The sequence below is a fragment of the Lipophrys pholis genome, assembly GCF_963383615.2.
Source record: "Lipophrys pholis genome assembly, chromosome: 14".
NCBI lineage: Eukaryota > Metazoa > Chordata > Actinopteri > Blenniiformes > Blenniidae > Lipophrys > Lipophrys pholis.
Window position 1 is genome coordinate 1,915,590 of NC_137633.1, and position 15,635 is coordinate 1,931,224.

General features: G+C 49.3%; 1 protein-coding gene across 1 annotated transcript in view; it reads right to left on the minus strand.

The window, feature by feature from the left end:
* The window catches only part of sptbn5 (spectrin, beta, non-erythrocytic 5), a gene marked incomplete at its 5' end in the record, with an annotated part of 37,444 nt that extends 24,183 nt beyond the window's left edge, over positions 1-13,261 (minus strand). The window contains 28 exons of the mRNA XM_080479810.1: positions 12-182; positions 264-363; positions 779-918; positions 1,282-1,513; positions 2,055-2,266; positions 2,751-2,826; positions 2,920-3,180; positions 3,253-3,383; positions 3,802-3,954; positions 4,078-4,290; positions 4,480-4,616; positions 4,864-5,032; positions 5,101-5,307; positions 5,387-5,590; positions 5,690-5,843; positions 5,923-6,011; positions 6,091-6,225; positions 6,308-6,446; positions 6,582-6,802; positions 6,887-7,020; positions 7,288-7,372; positions 7,581-7,688; positions 7,907-7,993; positions 9,650-9,878; positions 10,718-10,875; positions 10,979-11,095; positions 11,195-11,362; positions 13,148-13,261. Coding sequence (XP_080335936.1) covers positions 12-182; positions 264-363; positions 779-918; positions 1,282-1,513; positions 2,055-2,266; positions 2,751-2,826; positions 2,920-3,180; positions 3,253-3,383; positions 3,802-3,954; positions 4,078-4,290; positions 4,480-4,616; positions 4,864-5,032; positions 5,101-5,307; positions 5,387-5,590; positions 5,690-5,843; positions 5,923-6,011; positions 6,091-6,225; positions 6,308-6,446; positions 6,582-6,802; positions 6,887-7,020; positions 7,288-7,372; positions 7,581-7,688; positions 7,907-7,993; positions 9,650-9,878; positions 10,718-10,875; positions 10,979-11,095; positions 11,195-11,362; positions 13,148-13,261 — 4,344 coding nt within the window. The remainder of the gene's footprint in view (positions 1-11; positions 183-263; positions 364-778; positions 919-1,281; positions 1,514-2,054; positions 2,267-2,750; positions 2,827-2,919; positions 3,181-3,252; positions 3,384-3,801; positions 3,955-4,077; positions 4,291-4,479; positions 4,617-4,863; positions 5,033-5,100; positions 5,308-5,386; positions 5,591-5,689; positions 5,844-5,922; positions 6,012-6,090; positions 6,226-6,307; positions 6,447-6,581; positions 6,803-6,886; positions 7,021-7,287; positions 7,373-7,580; positions 7,689-7,906; positions 7,994-9,649; positions 9,879-10,717; positions 10,876-10,978; positions 11,096-11,194; positions 11,363-13,147) is intronic.
* Positions 13,262-15,635: the final 2,374 nt, after the last annotated feature.

Below are 15,635 nucleotides of genomic sequence, written 5' to 3' on the forward strand. Positions count from 1 at the left end.
AGTATTTTCACCTGAACGAGTCGATCCAGCCACACCTGGTTGGCCTGCATCTCGCTCTCGGCCGCCTCGTGCCTCTTCAGCTTCCGGAGGATGTTGGTGGGGTCGCGGTACGACTCGTCTTCAGCCACCTTGAACTTCTCGTCCATCCACAGCAGCAGCTCCTCGGCGTCTCTCTGAAACTCCTGGAAGCCGGCAGAGAGCAGGGCGTCGTCCTCACGGCCCACAAAACGCAGTGCGACTCACGCGACCAGGAGGAATCTCACCTGGTATTTCTTGGAGGCCAGCAGCAGGTTCCTCCTCCGCCCGCTGCTCTCCTTCAGCCTCTGGTTGGCCGTCTGGATGCTCCGGCTGCGCTCCTTAATGCTGGATCAAAAACACGAAGCAGGACAACAGACCAGACAAAACCAAACTGGTTACAGTGACTTAGAACAAGGTAGAAACAGAAATGTGAAAAATATAATACTGTTATAGAAAGTCATACGCAAGAAAAGTAAAAGATAATTTTGAATGTTAAAAATTCAAATGAATGATAAGAAAATGAATTACACAAATATTTCATTTATAGTCATGAAACAACACTTGTTTGAACAATTTAATAATTTTTTAGCAGAAATAAATCCTGAGATTCTTATTTAATTCATCCATTCATGTCCATTTGTCTCGCCAGTCATCCACAGATCAGCACATTGAAATCAACTTTTCTGTTGGATGTTGTTGTTGAACTGTCAGATAATGATCCTGTCGCAGGGATGGGGAAGCTGGGTTTCAGTTTTCTTACTGTTTGGCGGCGTAGTGCTGCAGCTCCATCAGCTCGCCGCTGCGCTCACAGAAGTTCTCCACTCGCTGGTCCAGAGCCTTCAGCAGAGCCTCCAGCTCGTCCTGACGTCCCAGCAGGCCGTGCACCGCGTCCACAGAGTCCTGCAGCGACAAGCCCACAGGATGTGAAGGTCCAAAGTTCTCCAAGGAGGAGGTGAGGGAGGTGTGAGGAGCAGTGTCCTCCCACATAGACAATTCCCAGATAGACGATTCCCGTTTAGACGCCTTATTATATTAAGTGAATTATTTGTAACATTTCAGTGTGTTTCATATGTTTTTAGTCCGACATGCTTTTTTTTTGTGGGGAACTATGTGTTTTTATGTGTATAAATACATTATTGATCCTAGGTCACTGAAATATTGCAAATAATTCACTTAATATAAAAAGGCGTCTAACAGGGAATCGTCTATGTGGGATGAGACCGTGAGGAGCACAGAAGAAGGGCAGGAAGTGAGGTCACTCACCCCGACATCGTTGACCCTCAGTCGGGTCTCGTGTCCGGACAGCGTTGCCTCGATCCGGTCTCCTTCCTGGTTCAGCCTCTGGAGCTCCACCCCTTGCTCCAGACGCTGCTTCTTATTGGCCCACAGCATGTCCAGCTTCAACCAATCAGCCGCCAGGTCGTCCAGGGTCTGCTGGACGTCACCCGAGGCATCCTGATGGAGAGATTTCCCCAAAGTCTCCATCTCGGACAGTCTGAGGAGAACAAACTAAGAGTATAGAGACGACTCGGATACCAAGGAGTTGAAGACAAACATCAGTTACACGAGGGATTATTTCACAATGGACAAGAGGGGGAATTTTTGTTTCAACGTGTGAGAGATGTACATATGTTTGAGCAACAATTAGCTTTGTCTCTGGATTTATTTCAAATCATCATTTTGAGGACAGAAAGACAGAAGTTGGATTGGTTTTTCCTTAAAGACACCGTGTCAGTGCTCAACAGCCACCAGCAGGGGCTCCACACCAATAAGTGACAGAATCATCTGCATGCAAATAAGAGCTTGATTTTCTCTCTCAAATCATTAATATAAATATGAAACCACAAGGGACCTAATACAGAACCTTGTGGCGCCCCCTTCTGGACAGTCAGAATATCAGAAGAGCAAACATCAATGTGTACACACTTAATAGAAAGAAATTCAGAAAACCAACCAGCGGCTGATACTTCTGTGTTGTGTATATTGTGTTGTGTATATTGTGTAGTGAATATTGTGTAGTGTTGTGTAGTCTGTACCTGCTCCTCTGCGCCTCCATCTCCTCCCGGAACTCCCGGTGCTGCTCCAGCAGCGCCACTGCTGAGGCCACGTCTCCGGCCGTCTCCTCCTGCAGGAGGCGCTCTCGTACCGAGTCGGCCCAGTGCTGCAGCTCCTTCGCCCCCTGCTGGAAGCGTTGCAGCCTGCGAGTGTCCTCCAGGAGGCGCTGTCTGCGTGCAGCCTGAAGCTTCACCTGAGCAACGCCACAAACAATGGCATCAGTGGTGACGGTGGGAACACGAGCGGCGAGAGGAGCTCCTCCCACAATTAGGCAGCTCTGCTCTGGCACATGGCACCACGAGAGGAAGTACTTCCTCCTCTTCCCAAGATGGGCATGTGTGGGCGGAGCCAGTCCAGCTCACACAGACACAGCAGATTCTGAATGTAGCTCCTATGATCCAATATTCAAATGAGGAAAATCAAGGAGGAGCTAGAAACTTAGAATACAGAAGGTTTCTGGACCGACCAGACCAGGAGGAGGAGGAGAACAGGAGGAGGAGGAGAAGAGGAGGAGAACAGGAGGAGGAGGTGAACAGGAGGAGGAGGAGAACAGGAGGAGGAGGTGAACAGGAGGAGGAGGAGAACATCTGGAGAATCTGACGTCTTTTAAAACACTTTCTGCTTCATTTTGGAAACAAGAAGGTGACGATACAACGTCCTCTGGATCGAACGCTCACCGTCCTCAGCAGAGCCTCCAAACCTTGGACCTCCTCCATGATGGCGGCGCTTTCAGCCGGACTGCAGTCCTGCTTCCTGTGACACACACACACACACACACACACACACACTGCAGGTGAACAATGTTCTCTCACACACACACGCTGTGCTTCCCTCTCGGCCTCCTACATCTTGGCGACGCTCCTCAGGTAGGCGATCTTGCTCTCCAGGGCCTGGATGTCGCGGAGGCTCCGGGCCTGGTTCTCCTCCTCGGCCTGCAGAGTGAAGGAGGTGAAGGAGGCGGCGGCGGCGTCCGGCTCGTCGAGCTGCGACAGCTGATGTTGCAGCTGAGCTTTGGCCTCCTGGCAGCTGTGCAGGAAGGAGTGAACGTCGGCCGTGCTCAGCAGCTCGCGGCCTCTCTCGTCCTTCAGCTGCTGGATCCTCTCCCACCTGAACGGAGGCCATGACAGCCATGAATGTCTTCACCTGCTGTCCCTTCGCCCCGAGTGTGTGGTTTCATACCTGCTGGTCACTCTCCTCTGACGGCTCTGGATCTCGCTCTGTTTACTGTGACGACTGCGCACCAGCTCCCCTGCCATCTTTAGGATGTCATCCAGCTGGCCACGCCCACTCGCCAACTCAGTCAGGAAGTTCTGGAACAAGAGAGAACAAAGTTTCACCAGTTTCAAAATAATGAACTTAATGTACCCTCAACATTGTCGTATCGCCTCCTCCAACCAGCATGAAGACCTGTACTGATCTGAACACCCAGAAGGCAACCGTTTGTGACATTTCACTGTATTCTGCAGCAGAACATTTCATTAAAATTCACTTTATGTCAAGATTGTAGTCATTTTCTGTAGTAATTGTTTGGTTTTGTGAAAATATAGACATTGTCTTCATGTATATTCTGTGCCACAACAACAAAAACAACCTCTAAAGTTTAAATGTAAAGGTTATTAAGGCTCTATTTTACCAGTCCGACCCACGAAAGATATGTTGGTCTGAATGTGGAACCTGAACTGAAATGTGTTTGACACTCCTGCTGCAGCGGAAGGGAAAAGTCTCCACCTCGTATTTGGCCTGAACCACTCCCAGGTTGTCGCCGTCTGTGCTGAAGGTGTTCAGGATGTTCTCCTTGTCCTCCATCCACGACTCAAACTCCTGACAGCTGTTGTAGAACCGATGGAGGCGCAGCGTCTCCTCCAGACTCCTCGTCTTCGACTGACAACACAAATCAACAGGACGTACTTGTATTCATACTGATAGACACAGTTCAACTTATCATCAAAATGCATAAACTGTGGCCGTGTGAGTCGGAAATTTCCCAGAATGCCGTTCTCTCACCTTCAGCATGTTGTACAGGACCCTGTAGTCCTGGTCCAGGCCGGCCTGGGCGCCCTCTACAGTCTCCCTTTGGTACTCCGGGTCGGGCAGGGACGTCGTCTGGGTCTCCGTCGTGCTGCGACGCATCGAGTACCGTCGCCTCGGACGACTCAACTTCCTGCTCGAGCTCTCCGTCACTCTACTGGGGGAGACGGGCGGCGTCGGGGGAGGAGCCTGAAGGGGTGACGTCACAGAATATCAACCAAAGGGGAAGTAAAGCGTCCTCAAACTGTCTTGTCTTGAATTTAAAACCACACTTGGACAGTTTTCAGGAGCCGAACACAAAGCCCTGAGGAACTCCTCCAGCTCAGGCGTGATTTTACAGCGTGAACGGGCGGAGAGGCGGCCGACGGCTGATCATACCGTAGCTGACAGCAGGGTCAGGTAGGTTTTGGGGATGAGTTGCTGGTTTCCTCGAGCGTCTCGGGCTAAAACTCGGTCGGAGTTCGACTCGGCGCCGACCACGGTGACCACTTCGTTACGATCCCACGGAAACTGACCTGAAACCCAAGAAAAACTTCACATTTTAACGCAAATTTTCTGTTTCGTTTGAGAATGTCTCAAACCTTCAGGACCAAACGAGACACTTTAGTGATTTTCAACCAAATAAATGAATAGGGCCAAATTCAACAACTTTCTATAGAACTAACTAGTAACTAATCGAGTACAAACTTGGGTAACGAGCTCATTACGGGTTATGGAGAGGCTGCACATGTTTTTTTATCCGTTAGCATTAGCACAGGTTACCTCGGCTGTATCTGAAGCGCACTTTAGCTCTGGTCTCCTCGCTCTGAGGGGCGGAGCTCGGCCTGCTCCTCCCCGGTGGCCCCGCCCCCTGCTCCTCCTGCTGTTCGTCCTCCGAAGAGGAGGAGTCGGAGTCGCTGTTTTGGACCATGTGGCTGCTCTGTGGCTCCACCTGTAGGACGGACGGCGTCAGTTGGACGATCTCTCTGAACGTGTCGGTGGTCTGCAGGTGAAACTCACCATCTGAGCTGTCAGCTGTGCCGCGCTCCTCGCCTGCTCGCTCAGCCGCTTTAAGTCCGCGCCGTACCCCGCCATCTCCTTCTCCAAGCGCAGGTGGCGCTGCAGCAGCAGCGCTGTGCTGGACTCGTCCTTCCCATGATCCTCACTGGTCAACAGCGGCTTCCTGTCGTCCAGCCAGGAACTCGCCTCGGCCACGTCTGCAAAGTACTGAAGGGAGGAGGAGTTTAAATCCCGCCGGAGGAGGACCGACCACCCGATTGGTCTCTACGTCTTCTTCACTTCTCACCTGCCTGATGGCGGCGGCGGCCTGCAGGCGGCTGCGGCGGGCGGCGGCCTCCTCGCTCAGGATTCCCCACTGCTTCTTCAGGGTCCGGAGCCACTTGAGGACGGCTCTCTGGGTGATCTGGCTCTGCTTGGACTGCAGGTCCTGACCCCGACTCAGAACGCCTCGGTACAGTGACTCCTGAGCCTGAAGCTCCGCCTCCAACGCCTCACAGGACGCCATCACATCAGGTGAGGTTATTCAAGGTCAAATGTGACAGTGCCCATCCTCCAATGTGCTTCACATTAAATACAACCCCCGGCTCACCTTGTGCTTGTGCTGGGCCAGCTGGATGTGGTTGAGGTCTCGTCCCAGTCCGGCGGTCTGCAGCTTCAGCCAGCGCTCGTAGAGCCACGCCTCCAACTCCTCGCAGTCGTGGAAGAACTCAAACACGCGGAGCTGGGCGTCCAGCTGCTTCCTCCTGACGGAGCAGAGCAGAGGAGGTGAGGATCGGTCGGAGGCTCCTTCAGTAAAACAAGTGAGAGGAAGCTGAAGGAAACCTGCTGCTGCTGAGCGACACCAGGGAGCGGTACTGAGCCTCCAGCGCTCGCACTCTGCTCTGGACCTGCTGAACGTCTCTGAACGTCCCCTGAGGACACAAACACAGAGATTCACCGGTGGTAACCCCCATCGGCGTCGACGACGACGATGATGATGATGAAGGTCACCTTGAGCGCCGTGCTGCTGATGGAGCTGATGGTTTCACCGTGACCGGAGATCTGCGCCTCCAGCAGGTCTTGTTTCTGAAGCAGGGACTCCACCTCCGCCAGCTGCTTCCCGACCTCAGAGGAACCCGCCTGACTCTGCAGACACACAAACTCAGCTCCTTCTTATCTTCCAGCAGGTTGTGTCTTCGTCCCGTCAGTCACCGGAGGGGAAGCTCACCTGCAGCTCCTTCAGCTCCTGGGAAACCAGCTCGACGTCTCGCAGGATGCCGAGGGTTTCCACCACATTTCCCAGCAGCCCCTGCTGCTCCTGGAGCTGCTGCAGGAGGTCCCTCCATCGTCCGCTGATGCTCTGCTCCCTGTGAAACACACAGAAACCCCCGGCAGGGGAATTCACACTGTGACGAGACGCAGGCGGAACACAAATCTAAAGAGAAGCTTCGTCACAACGACAAGAGAGAAGAACAGTGATGCCGTCGCAGCGTTTCTCCCACCTCCTGATGACCTGCTCCTTGCTGTGGTAGTCTCCTCTCCGGATGGACTCCGCCATGTCTCTGAGGGCGGAGAAGCGCGGCTCTCGGGCCAGGGCATCGGTGGACAGCGCCTCCAGCCGCCGCCCGGCCGCCTGCGCCTCCTCCACCGTGGACAGAGCGCGGACGTCCTGCCTGCGGATGAGACGCAGAGTGTCCTCCAGGTAGCCCTCCCTCAGCGCCGCCTGGGGAGGGAGGAGCGGGGAAGGGAGGGGCTGTGAGTAACAGGCGGGTTCCAGACAGCCAGAGACGCTCAGGTGAGTCTTTACCTTTCTGCTAAACTTCTGAGCCAGCTGCTCCAGGCTCTCCAGACGCAGCAGCGCCTCCTGCAGGGCTCGCTCACGCTCGTGTTCCGCTCTCTCCAGTAAAACCCAACTCTTCTCTATGTCACTCAGGGTTTTACCTGCACACACAACAGCTGCATTACTTTCTTTTTATTTCTTTTTTTTTAAAGCTGAGCACACCGTGTGCAGCGCTGCAGGAAGGTGTGTGTCGTTAATGAACGATTCAACCGAATGGTTTTTAAAAAGTTTATATTAAAGAGGTTGTATTATGCTAAATCCACTCCCTAAAGGTTTTTACAACCTTTAGGAAGTGGTTCTACTTCCATACGTCTGCATGAAGCAGAAAAGACTCTCAGCGTTGGCCTTTAGCGTGTTGCGTCCGTTACCCTCGGGGGGGTTGTACGCCCGCTGGTTGTTGGCTGCCAGCTGCGTCCTCAGGCTGAAGAGGTGAGCTTCGATGGCGCCGCGCTCCTGAGGGGTGAAACAGGCGTCAGGCGGAGGGCCGAGAGGCGGAGGGCCGAGAGGCGGAGGGCCGAGAGGCGGAGGGCCGAGAGGCGAAGGGCCAAGAGGCGGAGGGCCGAGAGGCGGAGGGCCGAGAGGCGGAGGGCCGAGAGGCGGAGGGCCGAGAGGCGGAGGGCCGAGAGGCGGAGGGACGCGGCGAGCCGAGGCTCGGTCTGACCTGGTATTTGGGGGGCTTCTCCACCGTCCGGTACGTCTTGAAATCCGTCATCAGCGTCTGCATCTCCCTCAGGGAGTTGGGGAATCTTCTGTCATTCAGCTGAACCACCTGAGGAACACACTGCCATCAGACTGGACACACAGAGCACAGCGTCATCGGCGAATCAACACTCCTTCAACTCAGCTTTATTATGTTTACACGTTGAAAGCTCCTGCCGGCCTGGTTGAACTCTCTACACATGTTTGACATCCCCGGACAAACAGGTCAAATGTTCAGACGCTCTGAGGGACCGGAGAGGAGGAATCGAACACCGACACGTCTCTGACCTTAGATCTGATCCAGTGAAGCAGGTCGGACACCAGCCGCTCGTACTGGAGCTTCATGTCAGCGAGCTTCATCAGCAAACCCACGATCTGAGGAAGTCACAGGAACCGTTCAGTCACAGGCTCGGAATGGGAAAAAAGAAAATACTCATTTTTATCAAAGAGTGTTTCTGGATCCAGAACTCTTTTCAGCTGCTCGTCAACACAGGTTTTAAAACAAGGTAGCGTTCCTCAGGGACGCTCACTGGGGACCCGGCAGCAGTGGGACTGCGACCAGTAAACTTTTAGTTACAAGTTGTTGTTGATTGAACAGCTCTGCAGGAAACAACAACAAACAAGAATCTAGAAGTTTTTCCTAACAGATTCATACTGAAGAAAGTTAATCGAGTCGCTCTGTGTTACATTTCTACGTCGAGAACAAGTTTCTAACGCTTCTGTCCAGTTAAGAAATAAGTTAGAGTCACAACATCTGTATTCTGGACTTTAAACTACAACAAACTTATGACAAATGATTAATTTCACCCTTTAAAATCAAGAATGTATTTCATAACTGTACATTTTTTAAATTTCATATTATTTCATATTAAATAACTTAACTAATCATAATTAAAATCTAACCTTTAGATGCAGGTTTTGTCCATATATTAGTAAATAGAGACGATAATTCAATACGCTGGTTACAGATGTGATTTCCATCATTTAGTGAGAATAAATTTAACAACAATATTTGTACTTAAGACTTTAAAAAAAATATTTGCTCTGCGTTTTCCCGTTGATCAAGTTTAGATTTATGTGACTTTCTTTATTTATCAGATTTTCCCTCTTTTCCTTTCCTTTGCATCCATAAATGAAGCGTCACTGTAAGAAGAAAACACATTTATGAACCAAAGTAAACGATCACGGAACATTTCGGGTCTGATGACTTAGAAATAACTTGTCTTCCAGCAGCAGAATGTGAATAAAATGATGGAATAAATGTTGAAGTTCTAATTACACTTTAATTCTAACTGGTTGGACACAAACCTTATGGCGGGAGGAGCTGGATGAACTCCGCCTGCACTCCCTCTGCAGCCACAGAACACTCAGGACTGACTACACACACATCACACACTCCTGAACCACCTGACAGACACCCAGCAGGTGGACTCAGGCTGAAACACACCTCTTCAGGAAGATCAGCACACAAACAGCAAACCTTAGAAACAACGACAAGATGAGGCCGAGGAAACATCGGCTGCAAACTTTAACGACGGGAACCTTCAACTGTGTGACTCCGACTGACATCAGCACTCAATATCAAACTCTGACTGTACATGAGACCATCAACCCCCACTGAACCAATGAAAACACATCTGCTCCTGGCAACGTCAACAACAACAACAACAACAACTAGCAGCTTCCTATTAACACATTAACACATTTCATCAAATTAAACTATTGTAGCATCAGATAGACGTGTGTGTGTGTGTGTGTGTGTGTGTGTGTGTGTGTGTGTGTGTGTGTGTGTGTGTGTGTGTGTGTGTGTGTGTGTGTGTGTGTGTGTGTGTGTACATTTTCAGTAATCCAACAGTAATCCCCACACACCGACCTGAACCCTGCTGCTGGTAATCATACTGCTGCAGTACATAGAGTGGCCAGCAGGGGGCCCCAATCTCAATATTGCTCGCGAGTCTGTGCTGGAGTGTATATTTCGATAATGTGTGTGTGCGTGCGTGCGTGCGTGTGTGTGTGTGTGTGTGTTTACACCTTGGTGAGTCTCTTCTGGATGGTCTGGCCCTGCTTCATCTTGGAGAAGTAGTGGTAGTAGAGGGACACGTAGGTCATGATGGACTTCTCGTCGGGATGAGGAACCAACATGTCGTCCACCTCCAGCAGCTGCATGATGCCGAACTCCCGCTCCGCCATGGCGAAGGCGTGCTCCAGGTTGCGGCTCGGATCGTTGCCGCGGAGACGCCAGTACTCAAACAGGTCGGGGCTGGGAGCCAGAAAACAGGCGTGAGTTTTTAAACGGTTGTCCATCAACCACAGTGGCTCATGAGACCACATGAACTAGTTCCAGGTACCAGGGAAAATCATAAGAACCCTGCCCAACGACCCGGTACCATCAAAGGAACTTTTATCAAGTACCAGGAACCACCTGTTTGTTTTTTTTCAGGTACCAGGAATCATCATAAGAACTTTCCACATTTATCGGGAAAGGTCACAGGAACTTTGTTCAGGTACGAGGAACCACAAGAACTCTCCCCATGCACCTGGAACTACCATAGAAACCTTTTCTCAGGTGTCAGGAAGCACACCTGGAACCAGGAACCCTAAGATCTCTGCATCAGAGGAACTTCCCTCGGGTACAAGGAACCATGGTAGGACCTGGTTTTGGGGTATCTGCAATCCTGTAAGGAATTGTTTCCAGGTACCAGGAACCCTAGAAACTCTCAGCCAGCACCAGGAAGTATCATGGGAACTTTCCACATTTACCAGGAACCATCAGGAACAATAAATCGCCACGAGAAACCTTCTCGATGTTCACACTCGAACCAGGAAGTCGACTTTCTTTCACAGATATGACGTCACTGTTCATTTGTTTGTCTTTATGTCATCAGAGACTTTGGGCCAATAATGAGCACAGGAACCTTTGTGGTTCCATAAGAGAAGAACTGGAACCTTTAGTTCCTTGAGGCTCCACCACATGTTGGTGCATAAACCAGAAACACCTCCAGAGGAGCCCAAGTGTGTGTGTGTGTGTGTGTGTGTGTGTGTGTGTGTGTGTGTGTGTGTGTGTGTGTGTGTGAGTGTGTGTGTGTGTGTGTGTGTCACCGGTGGGCGTGGATCAGGGCGTTGAAGGCGAGCCCGTCCCTCCAGCTGGACGAGAAGTCCCGAACGTTGACGTCTTCGTACCCCGAAGTTTTCATCTGACACCAGATCAACAGCGCCTCCTTCGCCGAGCGGCGAGCCACACTGGCCCCGCCCCCAGACTGAGGAGGAGGAGGAGGAGGAGGAGGAGGAAGAAAACAAAGTGACCTTTGGTATTCGGGGCTCGCTGGTGAGCGCTGGTAGAGGGTGTGTTTGTTTCCGTACCCCCTCCAGGTTGATGGGTCCGATCTGAAACCTGAGGATGATGATCCACAGCAGACCCAAAATAAGGGTCCGGTCGCCGTCCACCACGTTCTCTGGACCAATCAGATCCACCCGGATCTGACGGCGAGGACAGCAGCAGGACCGTGAGCCAAACAGACACCCCTCTTCGCCCCCCCCCCCCCCCCCCCCCCTTCTCGCCCCTCCAGAAGGACTGACCTTGGTTTTCAGGAAGTTGATGGCGATGCTGTTGTTCTCCAGGAAGTGGACCCTGAGCCGGCCACGGCTGGGCGGAGTCAGCGTCACCTTGGCGATGAGCTCCAGCAGGCGGATCAGAGCCACTCCGGTCTTCAGCTCCGTGTAGACGTCTTTCAGCTCTGTGGCCTCCTGCAGGGGGCGCTCTTCGTCATTAACCCTGTATCAAGTTCTTCCTGGAGTTTTCCAGATGAGTAACGTCACTTTAAGTTCTGCTGTGTAGATTCTTCTATTTGGGGATATTCCTCTTGTTCTGTCACCTAAACTAGGAATGGAGGTCATACAGTGACCTCTAGTGGTCATAAATCAACTAAACAACATTAATGAACCAACCAATTATTTTGGAGGCCAATCTGAACTTTTTATATACTTTTGTTGAGATAAATTTGTTTTAACTTTACAGTCTGTTAGTATTCGTTCTCAGTATTTTACAGAGAAATTACTAACGTCACTTTGTCTCAATCTAAGTAGTTTCATTATTAAACACTAATATCTGGGCAGGATCGTGAACTTTCAGGTAAACGACACTAAACCCAGACTCACCAGTGAAACTGTCATTATATCAGATTTACCGTGATGCCGGTAACGCGTTAATTAGTGACACATTACTCGCATATGACCTCTTTTTTCAGTAACGAGTAATCTAACGCGTTACTATTTCCAAACCAGTAAATCAGATTAATGCTACTTATCCAGGTCGTTACTATTGTAACGTCCAGCAGGACGAGTTTCTTGTCTGCAAAGCCGCTTTCTTATTAAACTGAACCAGGCCGCTGCTTCCTTCTCCTCCAAACACACACACACACACACACACACAGCACGTGCAGTCATCTGACCCCGCCCCCTTCTCCACTCTCAGCCAATCACAGGCCAACTCGCTCTAACGCGTTCAGGTGACACAACAGAATCGGAACAAACAAAACATCACTGAACCATATCATCATGACAGCAGAGATGTTCCACTACTTTTTGTCATTTTCCTGAGTAAACAGATATATTGGCAGGAAGCCCCGCCCCTTTTTTCAATCAATCAATTAATTAAAGACTTTATTTGTGGGGGGGGGGGGGGGGGGGGGGGGATTATAAAGTCGCATCGAGCAGGAAGTGCAAATAAATAATTAGATAAATACAGTAAATAGTGCAACAAGAGCCTACAACTACATTGCTGCTTAAATAAATTCCGTAAAAAGATAAATACAACAAAAAATGAAGGTCAAAGGTTAAATATGTCAATTTTTTCTAAAGAAGGAAAGAAAATTTCTATAAAATAAACTGAGAAAATGTCAAAGTATATGCAAATAAAGAGTAACGAATTAAAGTTTCTTCTTCTGAAAGCCGCTCAATAGAAAAGGAAAAGTCCGTTTCTAGAAACTTGATTAAGGGATTTTATCACGTGTCCCGAGATTATTTGGGAATCTGTGGAGCTCTGAAGTTAAAACCATCATTTAGTGGTGAAATCCGATGATATAATATTTTCTGAATGTGCTTGTGTTTCAGGACCCTGGTTTCCATGGTTACAGGAATAAGCAGCTGGTTAAAGTAGTTGACCCCTCCGTCCACCCCGACCTCCTCCACCACCTCCTGCCCTTCTGTCGCTGTGGTTTCTATATACACCACCAGAGGGCGCTGCCTACCCCAGACCTGATCCCAGACCTGATCCCAGACCCGATCCCAGACCCGATCCCAGACCCGATCCCAGACCTGATCCTAGACCCAATCCCAGACCTGATCCCAGACCCGATCCCGGACCCGATCCCTGACCCGATCCCAGACCTGATCCCAGATCCGATCCTAGACCCAATCCCAGACCTGATCCCAGACCCGATCCCAGATCCGATCCTAGACCCAATCCCAGACCCGATCCCAGACCCGATCCCAGACCCGATCCCAGACCCGATCCCGGACCCAGACACGCACCCCGTTCTTGGTGAAGACGCTGTTCATCCACTTGGTGAAGGTTTTCTTCTGGACCGTCATCCTCTGCTCCTGCAGCTCCCGCACTCGCCCCGCCCCATCCTCCTCAGCCTCCATCCTGATTGGCTGGAAACACAACGCAGTCACCCCATTGGTTAGAAATCATCAGCGACAACAACACAGATTAAAAATAAAGTCACAACATCCAACACGCCTTTTGTGGTTGTTTTGTGTCTCTTTCTCGTTGTTTTGAGCTTTTTTGTGTCGGTTGTGGTTGAATTTAGTGGCTGATGCGTCTCTTCCTGCTTGTTTTGACGCTTTTGTTCTGTTTTGTGCCCCTGTAGTTTTCTGTTTTGTTTACTTTTTGGGGGGGTTTAGTATCTGTTTCGCATATTTTTGTGGTTGTTTTCTGTCTTATTCTAGTAGTTTTGTGTCGTTTTGTCGTTGCTTTGTCGGCCTTCTTGTCTCTGTACTTTCAAATGCAGTCAGCTGATGTCAGGTTGAGCCTCACTGAGTCAGCGGTTACAGAGCAACTCGTTTTACTACACACACACACACACGCACACACTGACACACACACACACTGACACACACCTATAAAAAATATTTAGCTGTTCCAGCTACTTCATTAGTTACACAAATTAGTTGAAAAGCATCATGATGAAATCCAAAGTTCTCTGTAATCTGAGAAGGAGAAACTTCCTTCATGAACTACTTCCCTGTGCAGTATTTTATAGAGTAGTACTTCTGAACGACTCATCTCCCCAGGAAGGATTCCTTTTATATATATCTTATCATCTTAATAACTGACTTTTGACCTCCGTACTGGTTACATTTGCCATTTCTTTTAGCACAACACACCTTCAGTCTGATGTCGCTCCGTCTTTTCTGAAAGCTGCTGCTGATTAAAGTGAAGATATTTTTAAAATGTTAACATCCGATGTATTTTTATTTTTACAGTTTTCAGCCAAATGAAAGACCCGTAAAGTAAGTTAATGTTTGTTTGACTGATTATTTATTGGTTGTAACAAAGGTTGTTGGTCTGATAGAAAGTCTGATCATCATGAGAAACGTACATTTGTAGGATGAGCAAATTTTCACTTCCCGTTGATTTACAGTTTTTCCTCCTTCTGTTATTCTCATTAATATTAAACGATCTCCAGACCACAGCCGTCGCTCGTCCTTTCTTGTCTCCCTGCTGGTATATCGGGGGTCTTTAACAAATATGAGTGCTCTCTCCAGTATCGGACTCAATACCCGATCTCAGTACCGGAGCGTCCCTCATGAGATCTTTCAGAAAAGCATCGTCTCGTCTTCTCCAAACTCTTCCTCGACGATCTGAAGGCAGAATCTGAACTTAAAGTTCCTGCGTGTCTTCGTTTTGTCGATGGAACTCAAGAGTTTCAGGAACAAAAGTTCCTGATATTAAGAACCTGCAGGTCCGGACAAGAGTCAACAGCAGAGAGAAGTCCTTTAGCTCATTTTTCATGTCAGCTCTGCTGCTCATCCCACAAATGCATCTTCCTTATAAACATGGATCCATTGAGGACGGAAACGACCGTCAGGGCTTTCAATTAGATAAGATTTATTACCAAGAAGACATAATCAACCAAACAGATTACTTTACAGAGAACAGTCACTTCTTTAGAACTTTGGTTTGATTTAGGAAGTTAAGTTAAAGTGTAATCACTCATGTTTAGGTTTACAAGAATCGTACGGGACCAACGGGACACTACAGTCCAAACTTTAAACATAAAAATAAAAATAAGAGAGTGTGAATGATTTTAAACTGGAGCGCGTCGGAGAAAACTCCACAAGAATCACGACGAGGAAACTTCTCCTTACCTCAAAGTGTGTGTGTTGGTCTCCTCAAAGTGTGTGTGTTGGTCTCCTCAAAGTGTGTGTGTTGGTCTCCTCAAAGTGTGTGTGTTGGTCTCCTGAGTCAGGAAACAGTGAGGAGGTGAAAATCTGATGCTGCTTTCTGCACTCGCTGCCTCCATAAAATTGTGTGTGTGTGTGTGTGTGTGTGTGTGTGTGTGTGTGTGTGTGTGTGTGTGTGTGTGTGTGTGTGTGTGTGTGTGTGTGTGTGTGTGTGTGTGTGTGTGTGTGTGTGTGTGTGTGTGTGACCTTTGAAGCCATTGGATTTACAGCATGAATGAGTCCTCTGACGTGACAGCAGGAGAAGCCTTCAGAGGTCAAAATTCACGCTGACAGCAACACACACACACACACACACACACACACACACACACACACACACACACACACATACACACACGCACACACATTAAGATTAAGATTAAGATCTATACGTACATGGGGACAAGCGGACACTGGTCAGGAAGTTTCAATTAGTTATGAGCTGTTTTAGATTAGTTGTGAGTTAATTAGTTAATTAGCTGAGTGTCACACTGCACCCTCACACAACAAAACAAACACACTTTAAACTTAATTTACATTTCGTAGAATATTATTCTGAACTGTCCAAATT